The sequence below is a fragment of the Arachis ipaensis genome, chromosome B6, assembly GCF_059453495.1.
Source record: "Arachis ipaensis isolate K30076 ecotype BB chromosome B6, ASM5945349v1, whole genome shotgun sequence".
Lineage (NCBI taxonomy): Eukaryota > Viridiplantae > Streptophyta > Magnoliopsida > Fabales > Fabaceae > Arachis > Arachis ipaensis.
Genome location: NC_142441.1, coordinates 126,969,362 through 126,993,141, shown reverse-complemented (window position 1 = coordinate 126,993,141; position 23,780 = coordinate 126,969,362). Strand labels below are relative to the sequence as shown.

At 36.7% G+C, this 23,780-nt stretch overlaps 3 protein-coding genes across 3 annotated transcripts; all 3 read right to left on the bottom strand.

Moving 5' to 3' along the window:
- Window positions 1-2,055: 2,055 nt before the first annotated feature.
- LOC107647353 (uncharacterized) lies at window positions 2,056-2,663 on the bottom strand. The gene is made up of 2 exons (XM_016351431.1): window positions 2,384-2,663; window positions 2,056-2,300 (listed from the first exon to the last, which is right to left on the bottom strand). The coding sequence occupies exons 1-2, from the start codon at window positions 2,661-2,663 to the stop codon at window positions 2,056-2,058; spliced, it is 525 nt and encodes a 174-aa protein (XP_016206917.1).
- Window positions 2,664-8,225: 5,562 nt separating this feature from the next.
- LOC107604948 (NADPH-dependent aldehyde reductase-like protein, chloroplastic) lies at window positions 8,226-9,437 on the bottom strand. The gene has a single exon (XM_016306664.3). It carries the CDS (start codon window positions 9,160-9,162, stop codon window positions 8,353-8,355), a length of 810 nt encoding a protein of 269 aa, XP_016162150.1. The 5' UTR covers window positions 9,163-9,437; the 3' UTR covers window positions 8,226-8,352.
- Window positions 9,438-14,715: 5,278 nt separating this feature from the next.
- On the bottom strand, window positions 14,716-17,030 carry LOC107604949 (NADPH-dependent aldehyde reductase-like protein, chloroplastic). The gene is made up of 2 exons (XM_016306666.3): window positions 16,568-17,030; window positions 14,716-15,248 (listed from the first exon to the last, which is right to left on the bottom strand). Exons 1-2 carry the CDS (start codon window positions 16,933-16,935, stop codon window positions 14,840-14,842), a joined length of 777 nt encoding a protein of 258 aa, XP_016162152.1. The 5' UTR covers window positions 16,936-17,030; the 3' UTR covers window positions 14,716-14,839.
- Between the last annotated feature and the right edge of the window lie 6,750 nt (window positions 17,031-23,780).

Here is a 23,780-nt window from a genome sequence, read left to right as displayed (position 1 = left end):
TTTTAACACTAACGCCCGATTTTCCATTTCTAATATTTTTCTAGGGTTTTCGACCGTTTTTACTTTTCTCGCACAGTATCGGACAGACTTAAATCGGTTCGACCGGTTCAACTGCCGGTTCCCGATTTTTTACGGTTTTTCGCAGAAAACACATTTTCTAACTCGGAAAGACCAACTGAGTCTAAAAATCATATTTAAATACCCAAATTCTCATTCTAACTTTCTGGAACTTAATTTGGGTATTTAAATTATTTTATTCATGAAAACACCGATTCTTACACCCAATGCCCGAAAACCTGAGCCCAACACCATCTGGTGCCTAACGTCCACTAGCGCCTAGTGCCTATAGTGACTTAGTCAACAAAAACTCTTCTTTCAATAAGCCTGTAACTACCTTTAGTTATTAATACTGGTTTAGACTAAGTCGGTTATATTCAGTTAGGTCTTTGTATATAAATAGCAAGACTCCTCTTATCTGAATAACTTATAATCAAAGTCACGTTCTGTAGAATCAATTTCATTCTATCTTTTTTTTTTTGAAAGAAAGAGCTCAACACCAAAGTGGAGCAACTAGTCAGGATAAATAAAACAACCAAACAACTCCTATGTCATCTCTGTCATAGCCATCAACAACATGAGTTATTGACCATACCATTCTGTAGCACATGAAAATGATTGAGCCACGCAATCTCCAACTCCTATTGTCCTACTATGAAAGATAATCTCATTCCGTCTTAGCCAGATATTCTACATAACTGAGAAGAACCCAACTATCCGAATCCTGCACACCTCTTTTCTCACCGGCATCCATCTCCAACTCTCAAAGTGATCTTCCAAGGAACCTGGTGCAGTCCACTACTGTCCAAACTCAGATATCCAGGTACACCACACCTGCCAAGAGAACTCACACGTAACAAATAGGTGTTGTAAATTTTCTACCTCTTTATTACACAACACGCACACATTATCATTTTGCTGTAGAATTCCCAGCCTACATAGGCGATCCTTTGTATTGACCCGGCCTACCAAGACAAACCAAGTGAATAGCTCCACTCTGGGTGGAACTATCCCCTTCCAAATTTCTTTTGTAAAATTATATCGCAGAAGCTCCTCATCCATAGTCTCTTCCTGCATAATCTGCACAAATGAGTTAGTGGAATAAACGTCTTCCTTATCAAATTTCCACACCATTCTATCTTGCACTTCTGCTATCAATCTAACAGATTGCAAGACTTGAAGCATCTAATCTAAGGTATCTGTTTCCCATTGACGCAGTTCCCTTCTCCATTGAAATTACCACACCCACTCTATCCCGTCCCAGAACCCACAGTCCCCAATCACTGATCCTTGTTGGTTTAAAATCATGAAGAGTCTTGGGAAGAAGTTTTTCAACTTTCCCACTTGGAGCCATGTATCCTTCCAAAACCTGGTGGACCTACCATTCCCTACTTCTATAGTAAGCCCATCAATCATCTTTTGTCTTACATCTTGCTCTGTTATTGGCATTTGACATATGTCCCTCCACGGCCCACCTCTTTCTGGAACTTTCTGAGTTGAAAGCAGAATGTTCAGGTTCAAGTTATTACAGGAGCATACAATCTTCTTCCATAGAGGGCATTCCTCCTTTGAGAACTGCCACCACCATTTAAACAGTAGTGCCGTATTGCGGATCACTGCATCACCCACCCCTAACCCTCCTAGCTTCTTTGGTGCCTGGACCAACTCCCATTTCACAAGAGCCATGCCCGGTCGCCCATCATCCTTTCCCCAGAAGAATCTCCTTTGCAGCGAGATAATTTTCCGTGCAACTGCTTGTGGCATCTTATACAAGCTCAGGTAATAGATTGGCAGGCTATTAATTACCGACTTGATGAGTACCAGCTTTCCAGCCTTACTAAGGATTCTCGCTTTCCACAAGCTGAGTTTCTCCTCAACCTTGTCTATAACCGGTTTCCAAGTCTTTACCAGTCTTGGATTCGCTCCTAGGCTAATGCCAAGATACCTTACTGGCAAAGCCGCCTCCTGACAACCCAATAGCTGACACATTTGGGTAATCTACTCCTTTCTGTAATTCACTGGTATCAAGTTGGACTTCTCAAAGTTAATGGTCAAACCAGACATAATTTCAAAACACCTCAACAACCGCTTATAGTTTCTGATTGTCTCCTCCAACGGCGGGCAGAATAATATAGTATCATCAGCAAATTGTAAATGTGATAACTCTATATTATCCCGACCTACTAGGAGTGGAGAGATTCGACCATTCCTGACCGCCTCTCTGATCATCCTGTTAAGCACATCTACCACCAAGACAAACAAGAACGGTGATAATGGATCACCTTAACGGAGCCCCCTTTCCATTTTGAAAGGTTTCAATGGAGACCCATGACCAGAATAGAAATAGAAGCCATTCTGACACACTCCCTAATCCATGACCTCCATGTTCTGTCAAACTCCATTTTCTCTAGCACAATATCGATGAAGCACCATTTAACTCTATCATAGGCTTTTTGAAAGTCAAGTTTTACAATTGCTGACGCTTGCTTTTTCAGTTTCAACCAGTGCACTGTTTCACATGCAATTAAAGCTCCATCATGTATCTTTCTCCCCTTCATAAAGGCGCTCTGCGATTCCCCTACTAAGCCTGGCATAACACTCCTCATTCTTCAGGTCAACAATTTAGAGATGACTTTGTAGACACAGCCGACCATGCTAATAGGTCTGAGATCTTTTATCTCCTTAGCCCCAACGAATTTTGGGGCTAGCGCTACCCATGTGACATTCGACTCCTCTGGTAGAGTAGATGTCTCGAAGAAGCTTATCACAGCTACAGTGAACTCCGTTCCAATTTCATTCCAACACTTTTTATGAAATTCATGTTGTACCCGTCGCTCCCTGAAGCCTTAGAAGATTCACACTCCCAGACTGCCTCCTTCACTTCTTCCACTGACGGTATCACCTCTAGTGCTTCAGCTTCCTCTCTCCCTATTCGATTAACTAAGTCGTCCTTAAAACTCACACTTGGGGAATGCTCCAGGTGGTACAAGCCTTTATAAAAGCCTCGGATCGCAGCCTTAATTCTTGGTTGATTCCTTACTAACCTCCCATGAATAACCAGGGACTCAATCCTGTTATGTCTTCTTCTCGCCGAAGCTATATTATGGAAGTACCTTGTGTTTCTATCCATCTCAGTAGCATGCCGAGATTTAGATATTTGCTTCCAGTGCAGATCCTATCTCACATACCACTTTTCACAACACCTCACTAACGCCCTCCTCCTTGCCTCCATGGTACTCTCATACCGACCACTACTGATCATATCATCCACCTTCTGTATTTCTTCCTCAAATCTCTTTATTTTCTTAGCTATATTCCCAAAATGATGCTTGTGCCATCTACGCAGAGGTGTTGACAGTGCTTTCATCTTTTCTAAGAAATTTGCATCACCCAAATCCCTCCATTCTTCCTTCACCATCCTCAAAAATCCTTCATGTGTGAACCAGGAGTCTAGGCTACGGAATGGTCTTGGGCCATCAAATCTTCTGCTGTCCTCCATGATCAATGGGCAGTGATCTGATAAGCCTCTAGGACCTCCCCTAAGGCGCAAGTCCGGGTATTCGTCAAACCACCCCAAAGAAACTAAGCACCTATCAATACGACTACACGACTGCCCTCTGAACCATGTATACTTTCGATCATTCAGTGCCAAATCAATCAATTCCATGTCATTTATCCATACTCTAAAATCTTCCGCAGACGCAGACAAGCTACTCGCTCCTCTTCTTTCTTCCAGATGCAAAATTTCATTAAAATCTCCCAAACAACAGAATGGCACCTGACACAGCCCTGCGATATAACTCAATTCTTCCCAAACAGATGCCTTCTCAGCTCTCTCATGCGGTCCATACACCAGACAAATAGCACAGAAAAATTATCTTTCACTACAACCCCTTCTACACACAGCCACCTATCCCCCTTATAGCAATTATTTAGTTTAAAGACCGCCTCATCCCATATTAACAATAACCCTCCAGAGGCCCCAAATGAACCTACATACTCCCAACAAGCTCTGTTCCTTCCCCAGATACGAGAGACATCAAAATTAGTCACAGTCTCTCTCTTTGTTTCTATCAATCCCAACATATCCAACCTAAACTTACTTATAAAATTCTTTAGCATACTAATTTTTCCATTACCTCTCAACCCCCTAACATTTCAGGAACTTAAAATCATTTCACAAAATTATTACACACCTGCTTGCACGATTTTGGCCTGCTCCGTCGAGCTTTTTCTTTTTGTTTCACCTGATGCCTCTTCAGAGCAATCACTTCATTCTGCTCCTGTAAAATGGCCATAATATCCTCCTTATCACTGCATTGAGCACCTGACTCTACAGCTAGTTTTCAAGCCTTTTTGTTCTCAGCCATCTCCTCTTCCCAACTCTGCCTTTGTTTTTCACTGTGGAGACCAGAGCCACCATCCACGACTGCCCCCGTCTCTATGTCTGACTGTCTACTGGTAGCACTCTCATCCTCTTTGTCGCTGCCATGCACCCGGTCCTCTCTCCCTCTCACGATTTCCCCCTCCTCCGATCTGGACCCTGTACCTCCTCTCGAGAACTGATCCTCCTCCGATGACTTGTGACTCCGCAGACTACTAACAGCCTTGCCATGGACCTGCTCTCTCCCGCTGGTTCTTTCTTCTTGGTTCAGCTCTATGGCCTTCTCCCTTTCCTAACTCCACCGCCCTTCTTCTCTATCATCAATCTTGACTTCCCCAATGTTACCCCTGCCTTCCAGAAGTCTCTCCACGACCGCCTCCCATACGGCCTCCTCTGGCTCGGGCTGCTGGCCGCAACCCTCTTCCATGCCCTGCCTCGGTCCATCCCTTGCCCCCCTCACTGGCCCAGGCTCACATCGCGCTGCAGCCTCGAGCTGCAGCTGTTTTCCTTGCTGAGACAACAAGGCGGTGCTGTCCCCTGCCGCCGAAGCGGGTTGGTGGTGGCCTTCTTCCCATATGTGTCACGCGACAGGGTCGGATGTGGACGAAGCTGGGCGTGCCGCGAGGACGACTTCGTTTGAGAGGGGCTCCATCTCCTTCCGGGTCAGCAGGGAGACCGGGTCAGCTCCTACCCGGTTTGGGGTACCCGTGGGAGCCCTTATCCATTGGGCCAGATCTGCCCCCTTTGCTCCGTTAGCTGCTCTCCCTTGGTTACACTTAATGGGCCTTATATCTGCCAACCCATAAGCATACCTAGAGCCCACACAGTTTTGTTTTCCGTTAGTTTGATAATAGTCAATAAATATTGTTTCCTCTGAATCCGCTCCACCATTAATTTGAGAAGATCCCTGAGAATCCTCTACCTCCTTTAATGCCACATAATTGCCGTTTCTATACTGTGTATTTGAATTTTTAGGGTTCCATTCATTCAAAAATTCACATGAATTTACAATTTTGTCCTTGTCTTCTTCAACGAGCCTATTCGCCACCGTTAACAGCATTGCCGTCTGATCCCAAGCAACCTCCGATGACTGATGATGCTTGTTCATATTGTCCCCTAATTTTTCATTCTGCAATCTTCCACCATCCGCTATATTCCTATCCCCTATCACCTCAAAAAACCCTATCACCTGCTCAGTTTTTCGAAAAATTCCTCTCGATATACCTCTCCCCCCACTTCTCTGACAAGGACGTCAAATCCACTTGCACCTACTGTAACGTGAATCCACTCGTTGATCATATCAAATACGCACGTATCAATCAGTACCCAGCCCACGCTGAATGATTTACATGATTTACCTTTTTTAATCACATTACTAGTCATCTCTCCCTTGACTTTTGATACCTTACAGAGGTGAAAATGGAAGAAGAGGGGATATTTTTAGAGATTTTATAGCATTTGAAATGTAAAATACTTATATATGTAAACAACATTAGAATTATAAAATTTTCTTATGATGCTACCTTTTGAATGAAGTTATATCACATTCAACTTGCACTCTTGTTATTTATTGTCATTATATAACATTTGTAATTTATTTCTGAGTAGATTTATATAGTATGCACTTTATATCTACTATATTTTTTTAGTGATGTTATTATTATGTTTATTATTCCAAAGAACTTATTGATGGTATCATATAGTACTCAAATGTATTCGTTAACAATCATTTTTATTCTAAAATATATACATATTTATAGGTGGTACAATGGATGTTAAGAAGATTGTAGATGTGACAGAAAAAAATAATTGTGATAATTACTTTAAGTGGACAATGGAGATACATGGTTTAATGTTTGAAGTTCTTAAAAAATAAAAGAATAAGAGTAAAAAAGAAGATAGAGTCTTTTCATCTGAAGTTTACTAAAAAGTAATAGATAAAATTAAAGACAAATTCTTGGTGAATATTAACAAGAGTAAGATCTTAAATCATTTGAAAACTCTCAAAGAACAAACGGTGTTAGCAAAAGTAATAGAACGAAAAAGTGGAGTGGGATGGAATGATATAACGAAGCTACTACTGAGGTGTGAAAATCAATATGTTTGGTATGTATATTCTATTTCTTTTATGTACTTATCTGTTTTTATTCTTATTATTATTTTTCTCAATTTATTTTCTACTTTTATTATAGGCAAATTTCAAATTCAAATCTATTAGAAAAAAATATTATTATTATCATTATTATTATTTGAACATTTTTAGAGAGATATATGATAAAGATATAGCAACTGGAGTTAGAATAGAGAGTGCTAAACAAAAGGTGCGAAGATGGAAAAGAAAGAACGCGGATATAACTATTGAAAAAAATATTGATGAACTATAGGCCAAAATGAGTTGCACTTGAAAAATTTTAATTTCTTCGAGAATAAAAGTGGACCAACAACTCCAGATTCAACAAGTTTTACCGTCATCTATTACATCCATTCCATCGTTATCAAACACCACATCCACAAAAGATAAAAGATAAAAGATAAAAGATAAAAGATAAAACACAAATGATAGTTGATTTGTCACAAAATATAAAAGACATGACTATGACAATAAAAGACATTGCAAATGCTATTGTAAATACAAGTGCTGAAGTTTGGAAGACTTGTAAAATTAGGGCTGCATTAGCTAAATTAGGCTTGCAAGGTCGACTATTTTTTCATGCTATGGAATTGCTTGTTGCCAATTCTACTCTTGTTGGAGTATTTTTTAGCTTAGAAGAAGACGCTTGAAATAGACGAATGGTTGAGTGAAAAGATGGAATATTAATTTTTGTAAATTTATTGGTGATTGAAAAGTATTTTGATTGAATAATATTTTAATATTATATGTGAGATAGACTCTAAAAATTCACTTTTTAGTTACATTTTAAAATATATTTTGTTATATTTGTTATCCTATGACAAATTGACGATATTATTTATGTTATTATTAACTTTGTTTGCTTAACAAATTGATTAAATTTTATATTTAATTTTCACATAATATACAGATATAATATTTCATGAAGCTAGAACTTTTTCTTGAAAAATATAAAATATAATGTCATAGTATATTTTATTTTTATATTGATTTTAGTATATTTTTTCATATATTTTAACAATAAGTATATGTTTAATAAAATAACTTTATTAAGGACAAAATTATAAAAATAAAAAAAATTAACTGATATAAAAGCTATTTCAAATTAAAGAATTAAATTTTATTTTATTAATATGTTAAAGGTATTTTAAGTCATAGAATTGAGTTTCGAATAAAAATAAATTATTTTTGTTAAAAAAAATAGAATTCGTTTCTCACTTTTAAATACTTTGTAAACAATCTCTTAACAAGAAGAATGGTCTTTTTTAGTTATTTTGTTCAACAAAAAACTATGTATTTATGCAGTAATGACGAAATATTGAAATTATCCGATTCTATTATATGTAGATCTTATTTTTCATTGTTATTAAATCTTTGGTAATTTCATTTTAAATATATGTTATTTATGTAAGAGTTTTATATTTATTTTGTATTCAATTGTATTTTATATTCTTTTTATAAAAAAAATAAAATTCTTAAAAAAGTTAATTATAAACTATATTGGATGATGCTTTTTTTTTTTCTGATTATATGCTTTCTTTTTTAATTGAAGATTTGAGGCAACTTTTTTTTTTTTTGGCAACTTTAATTTCATGCCGCATGGATCCCCATCCTAGTATAATGATAACACACAGCGTCGGGTTGAGTCGCTCAAAACATAACCCAAATCCAAATAAAAATGGACAAAAATAACAAATCTGAATTGGATAAAATATGCTTGAAGTCCTGGATCTTGCATACAGCAGACCCCTCCTTTACCAAGAAACTAGCAAGTGTTTAACTAGACAAAGCCACCATTGACACGAATCACTTGGCCGTTGACCCACTCGCCACCATCACTAACCAAGAAACCAACCAAATTCGCCACGTCATTCGGTTCCCCTAAACGCCCCAACGGAATATCATTCTTTATTTTCTCCACAAGCTCCTCCGACTTCCCCTCATAGAACATCTCCGTCGCTATCGGCCCTGGCGCCACGCAGTTCGCCGTTATTCCCGTCCCCTTCAGCTCCTTCGCAACGATCTTAACCATCGCTTCCACCGCCGCCTTCGATGCCGTATACGTCGCGTACCCCGCCCGCAGCGCCTTCACCAACGACGTCGTCAGCAGGACGATCCTCCCTCCGCCGCCGCGCTTCACTCTGTTCGTTGCCTCTCTACAGCACAGGAACGCGCCTCGGGTGTTCACCGCGAAGATCTTGTCGAAGGTCTCCACGTCGGTGTTCGCCACCGTTGGGTATGTTCCTTCGAGGATACCGGCGGAATTCACCAGTATTTGGACCTCCGAGTCGAAGGCTCGCTCTGCGGAATCGAAGAGCGATTTGACGTCGTCAGGGTTTGAGATGTCGGCTTTGACTGCGACCGCTCGCGGCGGAGAATCGGCGGCGGAGTTGATCTGAGCGACGACTGAGTCGGCTTGGGACGAGCTGGAGGTGTAGTTGACGACGACTAGGGCGCCGAGTGAGGCGAGATGAATCGCGATTTCTCGGCCGATTCCGCGAGAAGAGCCGGTGACGATTGCGACTCGGTCTTGGAGCGGTTTAATCCGGGTCGAGTCATAAGAAACGGGTTCGGGAATTGGAGTTGCCATGTTGATTATATATTTATATGTTTCTTACTTCTTAGTTATAGTGAACTAGGAATGTGTATGTTTTATAGGAAAGTTGAAGGGCAAGAATCAAAATTCTTTGTATTCACGTAATTTAAAATACAACAATGATACTAATCAATCCAAGCAGAAGCAGGTACTACTAATTTGTAATTGCTAGGTGAGATCATATGTCATAATGTCTTTTGTGACGTGAGATACGTTGTCATCGTGCCATGTGCATTTACTTGGAAAGAGTATTATAATCGATGGTTGACTTTGACTCATTCATTTTATATCATGGATGTTTCACACGGTTTTTTGTCGATTATCGAAATAAGTTTGTATCAAAATTTTATTCGGAGAGAGTAAATACGACTTCTCTTTTAAAAGGTGAATTTTACCTGAGATTTATTTAATCAGTGTCTTTGTTGAATTGATAAATTGTGAAACTTCAATCGATCATACTTGAAACAAAGAAACTTAAAAACAATATGAACGTAAAAAATAATTGAAATTGACAATGGAATTGGAAGTAATGAAAAAGTACAAGAAAAAATAAAGAATTGTAAATGACAAAAAAAAATTGTAATAAAAGAAACTACAAAATAACGACAAAGGAAATAAGAAAAACGAAGAGAAAATAAAAATAAGAGAAAAATAATGACATTCAACACTCACATGTACAAACACTCTATTCTTCTATGCGTCAGTGTGATTGGAAATTTTTTCGTAGAGTTTTGGTATGGTTTATAGTGGATTAGAATGCATGCATGTGTTAATTTCAATCTTCTAGTGGGTTGGAATGCACGCATGTGTTAATTTCAATCTTCTTTTTTCATAGATAAAAACCTTTCGAAGCAGTTATTCTTTTTTTTTTTCCACCTTCTTCCTTCAACTTGTTTCCCAAAATTCGCACCATATTTTTCACTTTTAGTATGAGAGTCAAGCAAAAATCTTGGTGCTCAAAGTAGCCACTAGTCAACCTTTTTTTTTTGTATTGTCTTCAACTCTCTTTGATCGTCACGTCCCTTAAGATCGACCTAATTCATAGTCGAGACTTTATTCCAGTCGAAGAACCCATTTTTACTACCAACAAATTGTCCTTTTAAAATTTGTTATTTTGTTGAAAAAGAAATACAAATTTTATATATCGGGGAGTTCATGTGCTCGGCACATATCATTTTAAATTTTAAAAAGATATTTTAGTTATATCATGGTAGAGCGGTGTGCACCTTTCTTGGAAATACATAACGTTTCCTTGGGTTTTTAATGAGTCATTTTGAATATAAATGCCTTCATAATTATTCCTTCCCCAATTTCAGAAAACCATATATCTCTCCTTCAAGTGACGATTCACCCATGGCTTCTTAACCCATTCTCCATTCGAGTACCACGCCAGCTATGAACTGATGCTTCTTCTTCCTCAACGACTATGGCTACTACTTCCGTTGCAGTGGCTGTCTCGATGGTTCCTACTTCTGTAACAGTGACTACTGTGCTTCCAATGATATTTGCAACTGCCGCTTCGTCATCTTCTCTTCCATCAGCTATTGCTGCTACTGCTGCTGCTCCTTCTCATCCTCTCGAAGAAGATGATGATGTATCGATTATTTCTCTTTCTCAATTAGTAATTGAAGTGGCTGAGTTTTACAATGATGATGGGACCTTGAGGGTTCCAAATCCAAATGTCGAGACCTCTGATCTTTGGCGCAACCAGGTATTCCTTCCATTCTCAGTAAATGGGGTATTGCATTTTTTTCTAGGTTTGATAGCTACTCCAGAACAAATTAAGTTTATTTTTCCATTCTTTTCGTCACCCCCAGAGCATTTATCATTGATTTTCTGTAAAAATGTTAATACCTCATATTTTGCTGGTCGCGTTTTCAGAACTACTCCCTCTAGATATTTGAGTTCCTACTTTTCGGATTGGATGTCTCGACTTGCACCATTGTATAAATCTTTTTGGAAAGCTATTAATATCATACATACTTTGAAATTAGCCACTTTCGACCTTTTCTACACAACTCTTTTACTAGGGAGTCTATATTTTTGGTGTCCTGTTACCAAAAAATTTTATTTTCCATACAGAATAATGGGTCCGATTTTAATAGAAATTTTGACCCTGACCGGCTTGCCGATTGATGACGAGTTTGTCTCATGGTCGACCGACTATTTGAAAGATGACTTTGATACCAACTTCGAGTCTAATTCCATCTCAAGTTTTATTCAAAACAACATGGATTTTGAAGGGGACCCTGTTTCCAACAATAAAGATGTAGCCTTTCTCCTCCTTTGCCTCAATTCTTTTGGGTTTTGTTCGAAGTTGGTCCAAATTCAGAAAAATAACTACTTACCCTGGCCATTATGCTTCGACTTGGTATCAGCATTTGGATGTCAATCGTTACTTTCTGTCGACTCCAAGTTTTCATGATTGATGGTCAAAGTACGTTTACTCACATTCTGCGTCTATCGACTAGGCTTTTGCTAATTTGGTCTTTCCTACTATTGTGCAGACTGCTATTGTATCAAAGAAAATCAAAGGTAAACACATAACTGAAATCGTGAAGTTTGAGAAATACTATCAAGTTAAATGAAACTTTAGGAAGGTAAAATGGGTCTTTTAACGAGACTTTAGATGTATAGAAGAAAAAAGAAAGAGGCACACTTTAACAGGTGTCTTGACCATTTTTTCAAAGCTTGCGCTAAAGATCCTTTGGCCAAAAAAAAATCTTTTATGTGTCCTTTCAAATTCCTTTCTTTTCTTAATGCCCCTTTTGGCCTTGCAGATGGACTCCCTGATCCTCCTAAAGGGACTTTAGGGGTAATTTAAGAACTTCAAAAAGACGATCTAAGGACATGTGAAATAACTACAACTAATCTCGAATATGGTTGAGACACTCATCATGTGGTGAGTGGTCGGACGAGGATCCTTAGACATCCTCCAGCTACTTCTTACTCTTTTGGATTGATCATTCTTTCAAAATTTCTTATTATAACTTCTTTTAATGCAGGTGCTCGACCGACTATCATTACTGGAGTTGCTATCGACCCTCCTTCAGTTGAAAAAATCTGGGATTCAGATGAACATACAGCTCCACCAAGAGCCAAATCTAACTGTGGTGGTTGAAGAAGAGGTAAATCAAAGGATGCAACCCTCACTTCAAAGAAACGTGGTTCCATTGATATCTAAATGAATACTGAACCACCAAAGAAGAGTCGGCCCACCTGCCCCACCGTCTCACCACCCAACACGGCCCCTTCATCACGGAGCCTCTGATGGTCCCCCTCGTCCAAACAAGAGGGCATGCCCAAGACGTCGGACGTTACCGAATGGTAAAGATTTGGCACACCCCCTGCCGAGAAGATAAGAACCAGGTTCCCCTGAACTCCCCTCTGTCTCACCATACCTATATCCAAATAGGATTTTTTTACTGTCAGCCCACTATCCAAAAACACAAACATATAGGAAATTACTAACCCATACTAAGACCACAATCGAAATATCCTACCAAAAATCCCTAAAACTACACTAAATGCAATAGCCCAATCAAACATTTTTCCCATTAATAAACACAGAAGCATGCAACAACACAAATAATAGACAAAACAGAAATGCAGGAACAGAATAAATGATCACAATGACAAAGTTATTGACCTGGTTCTCAGAGAGTAACAGAAATAAAGCAACAAAAGCAGGGTGATGTAGCACTACAAGCCCACCAGCAAACACAAATGGAGTACAGCGCCAGAAAAATCTGGATAAAATGTTCGTAAGAAAACGAGAGAGCAAAAGAAGGAGAAGAAGCAATTACAAAGAAAGATAAATAAAAAAAATTCCCACAAAAGTTTCAAAAAAAGGAAACACAAAAGGTGGAGGGCAAAAAAGAAAAAACAACGAAACCACTCTCCTCCTGCTAAGCATCATTATGATGCCTTGGAAAATGCAACGGACGAAACTTCTTTAAAAGGAGCACAACGGTTCAGTGACCTGAACTCGCACGGGCCCCCGATCTGGAGACCTCATCACTCCATTTTCGACGACACAGGAAAACTCCCGGACCTAACAAGTGGACCCCCAGAAACAGTCAAAATGCACAGCCCGGATCCCTGGCCTTGGCCATAGACCCTAGAAGATATTCCTTTGCCCCGAGCCGAACTCATGGACACCTGGTCGCACGGCCAAGCAGACACTTCTAAGCGGCGAGACCAAGCCCACTTGCTCTTTCACTCCGGGGGCTACTGTTTTGGACCCGGTTCCCAGGTCTCCCGTCAAAACAATCATGACCCAGTTACCCGGGCCCAAACCGGCCCACTAACCATAAACCCTTAACCATCATTCGAACTCATACTTTTTCTATCTTAGCCAACAAGATAAGATAAGATAATTACGCCGTTAGACTATATAAAGAGGGTCAAGAACTCCCTCAGGTACGACACTCATTCCTAACCTCACATTTATCTCTCAGATCCATTTTAATTTGAGTGTCAGAGTGTCTTTGCAGGTACCACCCTCACTGCTCCGAAAATCCAATCCCGTCATCGCCTTGACTGGTGAATCACCGACCCACCTCACAACCCGTACCAGTGACTTCGTGTATATTAGGCATCATAGAAGATACTTTCTTTTATTCCCACCCGTGTAAAAGGCAAAGCAAGAAGTTCCATTAGATGAGAAATTCCTGTACTTGAGGCCAGAAAACATGACCAAGCTCTCTGGTATGGTTCCTGTGAAAGAATTATTTGAAAAATCTAAGTAATAGAGATGATCAAAATGGTTATGACCAAGAGTCCCCAGGGCAATTTGATAGACTTCCAGGAACTCGACCATAGAATTATTGGTAATCAATTAATCATGAGTACTAGTCCCATAAATGATCATTGACGTTTGACACCAAAATGAATGACAAAAAGGGACTGATAAATGCCATTGAACGGGAACTAATTAGTGTAGAGCATACAAGACTCGTGAGAACCAGTGCTCCTCAATTACTTATCCGAGTTTGTCTCAGAGAAAGTGGATAGCATTGAGGGCTTGTCATATAATCTGACCACCACAAAAGGCTAAAAGATTTATAAATGGTAAGAAGCGGATCGTGGTTATGACTTGACATCAACGTTTAGATCACTTCGTCATTGAATTTCAGTGAAACTGTTTATGTTGCAGTGTCGATCTCGTTATGTAAAATTCAGGTAGAGTTTCCTGGATCTTGCATGAAGGAAAAGACTTCTTCATACTTTACTTGTTTTAGGACTTCTTACTTTTCTTGTTTTACCAAAGATGTCCACACTCAAGTGGAAAAAGAAGCAAGTTAAATGAATCATATGTGTAATTATACGTCCCATTTTTTTATAAATTAAAAAAAAAGGGAAAAAAAAAAAACTAAATATCCCATAACAAATAGGAATCAGGTGTAAAGTAATCTCATTGACTCATTGTAAGAATTAATTGGTATGCTGCACAACTTGATTTGATAACAAAGAGCTGGACTCGAGTAACTCAAAAGAACTTAGAGGAAAGAAGACCACGAAAGCATTATGTATCTTCAACTAGAAGGGATCAACTACATCATCAAGAAATTATTTATGACAATTATTTATTTAGTTCCTTTTTACAGGGTTTTCACTTCTTATGCAACAACGTACAAGAGAGATCATGTAGAACAGTATACAAGAGCTACTAAACATAGCCACCATTAACCCGAATGACCTGCCCATTAACCCATTCACCAGCATCAGTAGCCAAAAATCCCACCAAAGGAGCTACATCCTTTGGCTCACCAAGCCTACTGAGAGGAGACTCTGCAATATTCGCTTTCACTTGCTCTTCGGTCTTCCCAGCATAGTACATTTCAGTTGCAATTGGCCCAGGTGCAACACAGTTCGCTGTAATCCCGGTTCCCTTCAGCTCTTTTGCCAGAATATGAATCATGGCCTCAACAGCTGCTTTGGATGCTGAGTATGCCCCAAAAGTTGGTCTCAGTGCACCCACCATCGATGAACTTAGCATTATGATTCGACCTCCACCACCACGTTTCAATCGGTTTGCTGCCTCTTTGCAGCACAGGAATGATCCTCTTGCATTTACACTGTTAAAGATCCAATGGGTCTTGTTTAGCACACTTATATGCAATCAGTTATGATGTTTCTGCATGTATATTTGATATTAAATTTGTAAGGCCCTATGATAATATGAATTGAGCATTAAACAATATCTTCCACCGCACATGCTATGCTACTGATGATCTCCATGAATGCCAGGAAAATTTCTTGATCGAACTCAACCAATAAGGTTAGAAAAGTACAAAAGAAAAACAATACTACAATTCTCCTGCCATCTATATTTATTGTCGAGAAATTGGAGGACACATGAACAAACATTTATTAGGAGGAAATTATCAGAGAGAAAATGGAAGTTCAAGCTTAAACTTCCAGATGCAGGCCCAAGAAGGAGCTTTTGAATGTTGTTTTCTATTATTCAATCTTGGAAAAAGAAGAGCAACCAGAAGTTCACTACTTCCTCTTTTCCAGAACAATCCCCAAAAAAATATATTAAAAATCATTTGTTCATATTTATGACATCTAACTCAAATGGTGTATAACTAGTAGTAACTAAGAACAGAGTTAGCTATACCCTACAATGACCTCATTCGCAAACTGGGTATATTGATAAAGAACAATGCCCATTCCAAAAAATAAATAAGAAATAATAATGCAGGTTTATTTGTGCTTTGCATATAGCAAGTAGTGTTACTAGTATGACCAAGACAATATGGGGAGTAAAACCTCAATTTGAAGTTGTAACTTGTAAGAGCTGCTTGTTTTAAAAAAAAAAAATTAGAATAAAATAAAATGTGGTTTATCTATCTTGTAACCACCTCAATTTATCCCTCGAATTAAATTCAGTCAACCAATTTTGTCCTCGCCGTAAGGTTAGTTCAAACTTCAAGGACTGATATGTGATGTCTCATTTGTGATATTTTAGAGAAAACATCAGGGACTAATTGCATCAAGACTAATTAAAACTTTTTGTAATTTGGTGATTACAGAAAATAGGTATTAGATTGATTCACAAAATTCAACTTGAAGGACTAAACTCTAAACCAGCATTTCTTAAAGATACCAGGGAAACAAATGAATGGACCTTGCAATTCCAGTGACTAAATTAACGTTTTACCCCATTGTTGAATCAGTTAAGTTGTGAATAGAAGCTTATTGCAAGAACACCTATACTGGAAAATTATTTCAACTTTCCGAATCCCAACTCATACTATGCAGCTACTTGACTAACTAAACTAAAATTCTGTCAATCAATTGCCAACAATTTATAAAAGGCTTATCAATTGATCCTAACTGTTTAGTTTCACTTTAGGAATAGAAAGCCAGAAACAATAACCAGTTAGAGTACCTGAAAATGCGATCGAAATCCTCCACTGCAATGTTGGCTATGGTCGAGTACTTGCTATCAAGAACACCGGCCGCGTTAACCAGGATGTGAACCGCCGAGCCGAACTCGCGCTCCGCCGAGTCGAACAGCGCCTTCACGTCGTTCGGTTCCGAGACGTCGCCTCGGACGGCGATGGCGCGAGGGAGGACAGCTCCGGCGGCGGCGTGGGAGTTGATCTGTGCAGCGAGTGAGTCAGCTAGGGAGGAGTTGGAGGTGTAGTTGATAAGTACTCTGGCGCCGAGTGAGGCGAGATGGAGAGCGATTTCTCGTCCGATTCCACGGGAGGAGCCGGTGATGATTGCGACTCGGTCTTGAAGTGGAGTAGCCATGGGTTTCTGCAGTGGCCTTGTTTGCCTGAAGCCGTGTTTGTTTTTAATTTCCCCAGCTATTCCCAACCCGCCGCCAGTTAAGAATTAATTCGCACGTTTCTAAAGACTAAAATAGGACACTATTTTATCTAAACACATCCTAAAGGATATTATTTTGGAGAAAATAATATTAAATTAATTTGGTCAAATTAACAGTAAATATTTTTATTCAGTTTGGAAAAATAATTTAATTAAATTTAAAAAAAATATATTAAATAATAAATGACTATATTAAAAGTAGCTTATAAATAAGTTATTTTGTATTTGAATTTTTAATTCTAAAAGTGTTTATTTTATAAAAATGTGATAAAAAATAATAGTACTGTGAGAAAAATCATTTTTTTTAACTTCTCTATAAACTCTTAAATAGCTTCTTAAAAAACTATAATTTGATTTTGAAAATTACACCAGACATTAATCTATTACTTTTCATAAGTCAAAAGCTCAAAAAAATTACTTTTGACACTTCCCAAACGGATCCTTAATACGGTTTTTGGCAATTTTTTCCGAAGACAATGTGACTTTTTTTAATCTTATTATTTTTGAGATAATATGAATTTTAAAAAAAATTTATTAAATAATAATAAAAATTTATTTTGTAAGATTTTTTTATTTATAATTTATGAAAATTTTAAATTTTTATGAATTATTAATAAGTTTATTTTTAAAGAATTTTTTTAGGGATAGTGGTTAAGTTGAAAAAAATTAGGTGTTTACTACGGTACCATAATAAATTCATACGTATCGATACGTTTAAAATATGGACAAGTAATAACAAGCCACGTGGAATTTATTTTTCACATCAGCATTTAATTTATTTTGTTTAAAATATATATTATATCACCACTTTTACTAAAATACCCTTTTAATTAAATAAAAATAAAAAATATTTTTTATTTAATTTTATAAAAAAATTTTAAACATCTTTACTCTATTTGATTAGATAAAAATACTCTTTTAAATCAATCAAATTTTAAAATTCATCTCATCTTAATTTTATATTTTTAAATAATTTAAACAACAAAACAAAAACATATTTAAAAAACAAAAATAAAAAATAAAAAAATATTTGTGAAATCTGAATTTCAGAGACCTCTTCATCTTCTCAAGTTCTTCACTCTTCTTCGTGTCTCTCTCTCCCCCTGGAGATCGGCCTCTCTCACCGTGACGTCACCGTTGCTCTCTGTGTCGTCATCGTCTTGCACATAGTCGGGCGCCTTCGTTGCGCTCTTCGTCGCCGGCGGCAGAAGCAGCAGGTCTTGGGGCTCGTCGTCTTCTTGCTTCGAGTCTCGCCGTCAACCTCCTTCGCGCAATCAGAAGCTGCTTCATGATTTGTTCAGTTCTAACAAAGGTAGGATTTTATTGTTCCAAGTCAGTTGAAACTTAAAACCGTGACGCTGATGTTTTCTTCCCATTTCATTAGAATCATCGAAACCAAAGCTACACAACTTTTGCAGCTGCGTTCAATGCAATGAGAGAAAGCATGGTTAGTTCACTTGGATTTTGCTACAATCTGCACCTCCACTTCCACAAGCCCAATTCAGCGCTGCCTGCAACTCAACGTCGCTGCTTTGCGGATCAGCTATGCACCATTGCTCATATTCAGCAAACACTCTTTTTCTTTTCTTGCCCCGTAGTGGTGAATTTCAAATTCTGTTAGTGATCATATTCTGCTGCATCTGATACATCTTAATTTTAGATCCATTTCTAGCATTTGGAGAGCCATGAAACAAGCATCGAAATTGTGCGCATATGGACTATTAAGAGTTGTTAGTTTCATCTCTTTTACTTAAAAAATTATTATGCACTATATTTTTTATGGACTCTTTTTGAAAATTAGTGTTTCTTAGTCCAAACTGCATTATTTAGTTATATATATTACATTGAAATTTCATGATCTCCAATTTAGTTCTGCTACAAAGTGCTTTGTTTGATGAACTTTGAAGATTTCTCCAGTAAAAAATTGTTAAATGCTAATTATTTGTCATCCCCTTTTTTTTCACTACTAATCTGGTTTAGCTTGAACTTATGATCTTTTGCATCTCATTCATCAAATCCAAAAAGGACACTGAATTGTCAATTAAGTACACAACTTCAGGTTCCAATGCATATTTCACCAAGATTTTCATTTATTCATGTCAAGATTTTAATTTTCAAGTTGCAAACTTATGCAGTCTACTATCTTATACTAAATAAAAATTTTAACAGTTAGAAACGGTGCAATATAATGGGGAAAGATAAAGCATAGCAACACATGCCAAATTTGTTTCTGCTTGTGCTGCTATTCTTTTGCGGTGCACGTACCCACCTAATAATCATCTTACCAAATAAAATGTTATCCAAGTTCTTGAGAAATTCCACATTTTCAATTACTAGTGCTAACTATTTACTCAAATATGTTTCAGCAAGTAAGATAATATCATGCATGCATGTCCTTCCTTGAGATTGTAACTTAATGTCTACTTTGTACAGAATTTTATTAGAGTCAACACTAAACCAGACTTCTTGAATTACCATCTTGAATTACAAAAGAAGATATAAAAACTTAAAAAAATCAGTAGACATATAGTTCAAAACAAAACAAGAACAATAGTGTACACTTCGAAACTGATGAAGAAACAAAAGGCACTTTGACTTCAATCCAGGTTGTTAAGACTATTCTTCTTCATCTTCCATTAGCTACTCCATGTCTTTATAATGTCAATATGCTTGATGTGAGATATCATGGGCCAGCACTCTCCAACTTGCGGCCCGTATTTTTTATATAACTCAGCACAACTTATGATTCGCAAAACTTGGAGACTTGTTAGGCGGTGGATATCACTGGGAAGAGACATTAATTTTGAACAATCAAAGATATAAAGAAATTTTAAAGCACTCAGATTCGACAGCCATTTGGAAAGTACCACCAGCTTGTAGCACCATCCAATCACCAAATTTTGTAACGTGCTTGCATATTGTTGGAGAAAATGAGGCAAGGGATCCATATAAAAAAGAATAATGGTTTTTAACCTCAAGACAACATTCATATCCTCAGATCTAATAAGCCATTCTTTATTGTCAAAACTGCCGATTATCAAAGTTTCTAACTGAGGAAACTGGCACAGACTTTAATTTGCACAGCCGCTAACTTGCACCGGCCGAAACCCTCCACATATAGGGAGGGACGTCTATTTACAACTACTTAGTACCCTGCATTAGTTCTCATTAAATCAAATAGTGCTATCCAAATTCTTCCATAATTTCTCAATGATCATGGTCTATTTACTCAAACATGTTGAAGATATTGGTTAAAAGAAATTTTAAGAAAAAAGCTTGATTTCTCATAGATGTCCCTCCCTGACCCCGAGGTTGTAACTTTACATTTAATTAGTAGCAAATTTCAAAGGTGGCAAGCAGGAGTGTTTGAATTGGAGTTTGATGGAAAAATAACCATACAGGAATAGAAGACACGAATCTAAAAGAGATGTTGCCATAATGTTGTATATCAAACAGACAATCCAAGTGCAGTTCTGATCAAGTGTACATTATGGAAAACAAAAACAACAACTATACAAAATGGAAAACATGAACAAACAAAGTCACTTATAGTTTAATCTCGGCCATCAAGTCTTAGATCTTTCTCCAATTTTTCTTCATCTTCCTTTTATGATGTCTTCTTGATGTTAGGTATCTCCTGCCAATAGTCTACGGCTGGGTTTGGTAAAACTTTTTCAAGAGGTGCTTGTGCTTTTTAAAAGCACAAGCACGTTATTTTGCGTTTGGTAAATTAAAAAATCCAAGTGCTTGTGCTTACGGCTTTTAAAAGTTAGGGGTGCTTTTGAAAGCACCTAGGAGGGAGCTTTTCAAAGCTGGCTTATGCTTATCAAATTTTTTTTATTTTCCCGCACATATTTTCCACTATTATATTGCTATTAAAATCTTCGTATATTTCTAACTTCTCATCCTAACCTTCACAAATTCTAACACAATTTTTATATATTTTTTATTTTTCAACCTAATCTTCACAAATTTCAATACAAATATATCTCTATCACATATTAGGTATGAACTTCTATCTATTTATGTTATTTTTTTTTTTGCGTTAATTTTGTTTTTTTTCAGTAGATCTATTATATTTGTTTTTCTCTGTTCTTTGAAACGGGAAGAGGTTGATCTGGTTTATGAAAACCAATCATAAAATTTTCTTTGCATGAACATTAGTCCAAATTATAATAACAACATGTATATACATATATAAATATAGATATATAATCATAAGAGTAATTTATTTGAGATAAGTGTCCTATTTTTTATGATCTGTAAAGGTGAGCCAATATATATAGGTGGGTAATGATCGTACCCAGTACTAACATTGGATTACATATAAATTTTATTATTAACTAATGATAAATCTATTTATATTAGTACAGAGAATAAATCAAGTAAATATGTTAATTATTAGTCTCTAAAATTTGAGTTAGTATCAAAATAAAGTGTTAATTAATTCAATTAGAACTCCAAAATTTGATTCATGAATCATATTATCAGTTTATTGTTTCTTGTGATTTTTTTTCCAAGTAATGTTAATTAATTATTCTATGATTCTTTTGTTTTTATAATATATCTGGTTCCTGTGTTATTATTGGCCTACTATAATAGAATAATATTGTATGTTTATTAGTCTTATTAATTGATAATAATATTTTATAAAGTTTATTATTATGTAACACATAACAAGTATTTAGATATACGTGACTTAAAATTTTATGATTTACTTTGTTTTCAATCTTTCAATTTTTGTATGAACTTATGGAATAATTTTTGTTATCATATGATAAGTTTTGATGGTTACAACAATGAATTTGATCACATCTGAAGAAAAAAATGATGGAAAAGAAATTGCACAATGGAACAAAAATCTAGTAGATATCTTTTGTGCTTTGTGTGTGAAAAGTATTGAAGCTGATAGCAAACCGGACACACATTTTGATACCAAAGGTTGGAAACAATTGATAGCTGAATTCACAAAAGCTACGGGAAAAGAATATAATAGAAAACAATTGAGAAACAAATGGAATAAGTTGAAAGTAGATTGGAAGAATTGGAAACAATTGAAAGGGAACGAGACTGGACTTGGATGGGATTCTGCTAAAAAGACAATTGATGCAAGTGAAGAGTGGTGGGCTAAAAAATTAGCGGTTAGTATTCTTAAGCTTAGTTTGGTAAGCATAGTAGCATACATATATATATATATATATATATATATAAAATTAGTACTATGTATCAATATTTTATGTAGGTTATTCCAAAGGCTAAAAAATTTATAAAAGAAGGGATTCATCCAGATTTTGAGGCAACATTGGATAGGATGTTTCAAAGAACAGCTGCAACAGGAGAAGATGTTTGGACTCTATCTTCCGGAATAGTTCCTTCTTCAATTGAGAAAGATACACAACTTGAAGATAGTGAGGATTCTGATATAGAGCCTGAGTCTAGTATTATAAACATTAAAAGAAAAAGGGAAAATTTCACTAATGCTAATACTTACAAGAAAGCAAAAAAAGTTGGAGGTGCTCAGAAATTATCACACCAAATTGATAGACTTTGTGAGGCTGTGGAACGTAGGAGCTCCAATAAAAATGATACTTTGGGACCTAGTATAACTCAAGCAATAGAAGAACTGGATGCTATACCGGATATAGATCCACTTGGACAAATTTATATGTTTGCAACTCGACTCTTCTTGGATAAAGATAAAAGAGAGTTGTTCGTTGCCTTAAAGCATAAAGAAGTCAAAGTTGCGTGGTTAATGAACGAAAAGAATGTCCAAGAGGAGAAGGAGAACAGTTTATTTACAAAGCTTTTTTAAGATTTTTTTACATTCATTTTATAAACCATGAGTTGTGTCTGCTATTTACATTCATTTGCTTGGATTTGTTTATTTTATTTGATCTTTTTTATTGCAAATAAAAATTACAAGACTTTCATTTCTTGATATATTATTCTATTTTTTTAATCCTTGTGTTCTTTCTTTTAATATAGTTATTATACAGTGCATTGGAATATGGAAATTGATTATGATGAAGAGGAAGAGGAAGAATTTGATCGAGTTTTAACTTCCACAATATGTTTGGTCTTCCAATATTATAATAAGTATATCTATAAAAGACCATGTATGACTTCTACACAAACAGGAAACAAATGGCTTAAAGAGATATTAGAAGGGAATAATAGTCGTTATTGCAGCATGTTTAGGATGGAAAAAGATGTTTTCAAAAGACTATGCTATGATTTGGAAACAAACTATGGTTTATGTGCCTCAAGGAGAATAAGTGCTGCAGAAATGCTAGCAATGTTCCTATTTGTACTAGGAGGTGGAAACTCAAATAAGTCAACTAAGGAGCGGTTTCAACATTTCGGTGAAACAATAAGTCGAAAATTTGAAGAAGTGCTACAAGCTGTGTGCAAAATGGCCATAGACATTATACAACCAAAGGATCGTGATTTTAAAAAAGTGCCTACAAAATTAAGGAATGATGATAGATATTGGCCTCACTTTAAGGTAATTTATATATTATTTATTTTAAAAAATATTATAAATAATTACAAAAAAATTATTATCTTTCATTGCATGTGTTCGTATTAAATTTGTTTTATAGTATTTGTAAAATTGATATTCTAATCATGTTAATCATAGGATGCAATTGGTGCTATAGATGGAACTCATGTGCCAGTGATTGTGTCTACTGAAGACTAAATTCGATTTATTGGTAGAAAAGGAATTCCAACCCAAAATGTTATGGCTGCATGTAATTTTGATATGG

What these genes read in the sequence shown, in the direction of transcription:
- LOC107647353 (XM_016351431.1), bottom strand. Translation starts at nt 2,663, where the DNA reads ATGAGGAGTGTTATGCCAGGCTTAGTAGGGGAATCGCAGAGCGCCTTT. An exon ending in TATTTCTATTCTGGTCATGG is followed by an intron (nt 2,301 to 2,383) that starts GTCTCCATTGAA and finishes TCTTGGTGGTAG; the next exon opens with ATGTGCTTAACAGGATGATC.
- LOC107604948 (XM_016306664.3), bottom strand. Translation starts at nt 9,162, where the DNA reads ATGGCAACTCCAATTCCCGAACCCGTTTCTTATGACTCGACCCGGATT.
- LOC107604949 (XM_016306666.3), bottom strand. Translation starts at nt 16,935, where the DNA reads ATGGCTACTCCACTTCAAGACCGAGTCGCAATCATCACCGGCTCCTCC. An exon ending in GATTTCGATCGCATTTTCAG is followed by an intron (nt 15,249 to 16,567) that starts GTACTCTAACTG and finishes GATCTTTAACAG; the next exon opens with TGTAAATGCAAGAGGATCAT.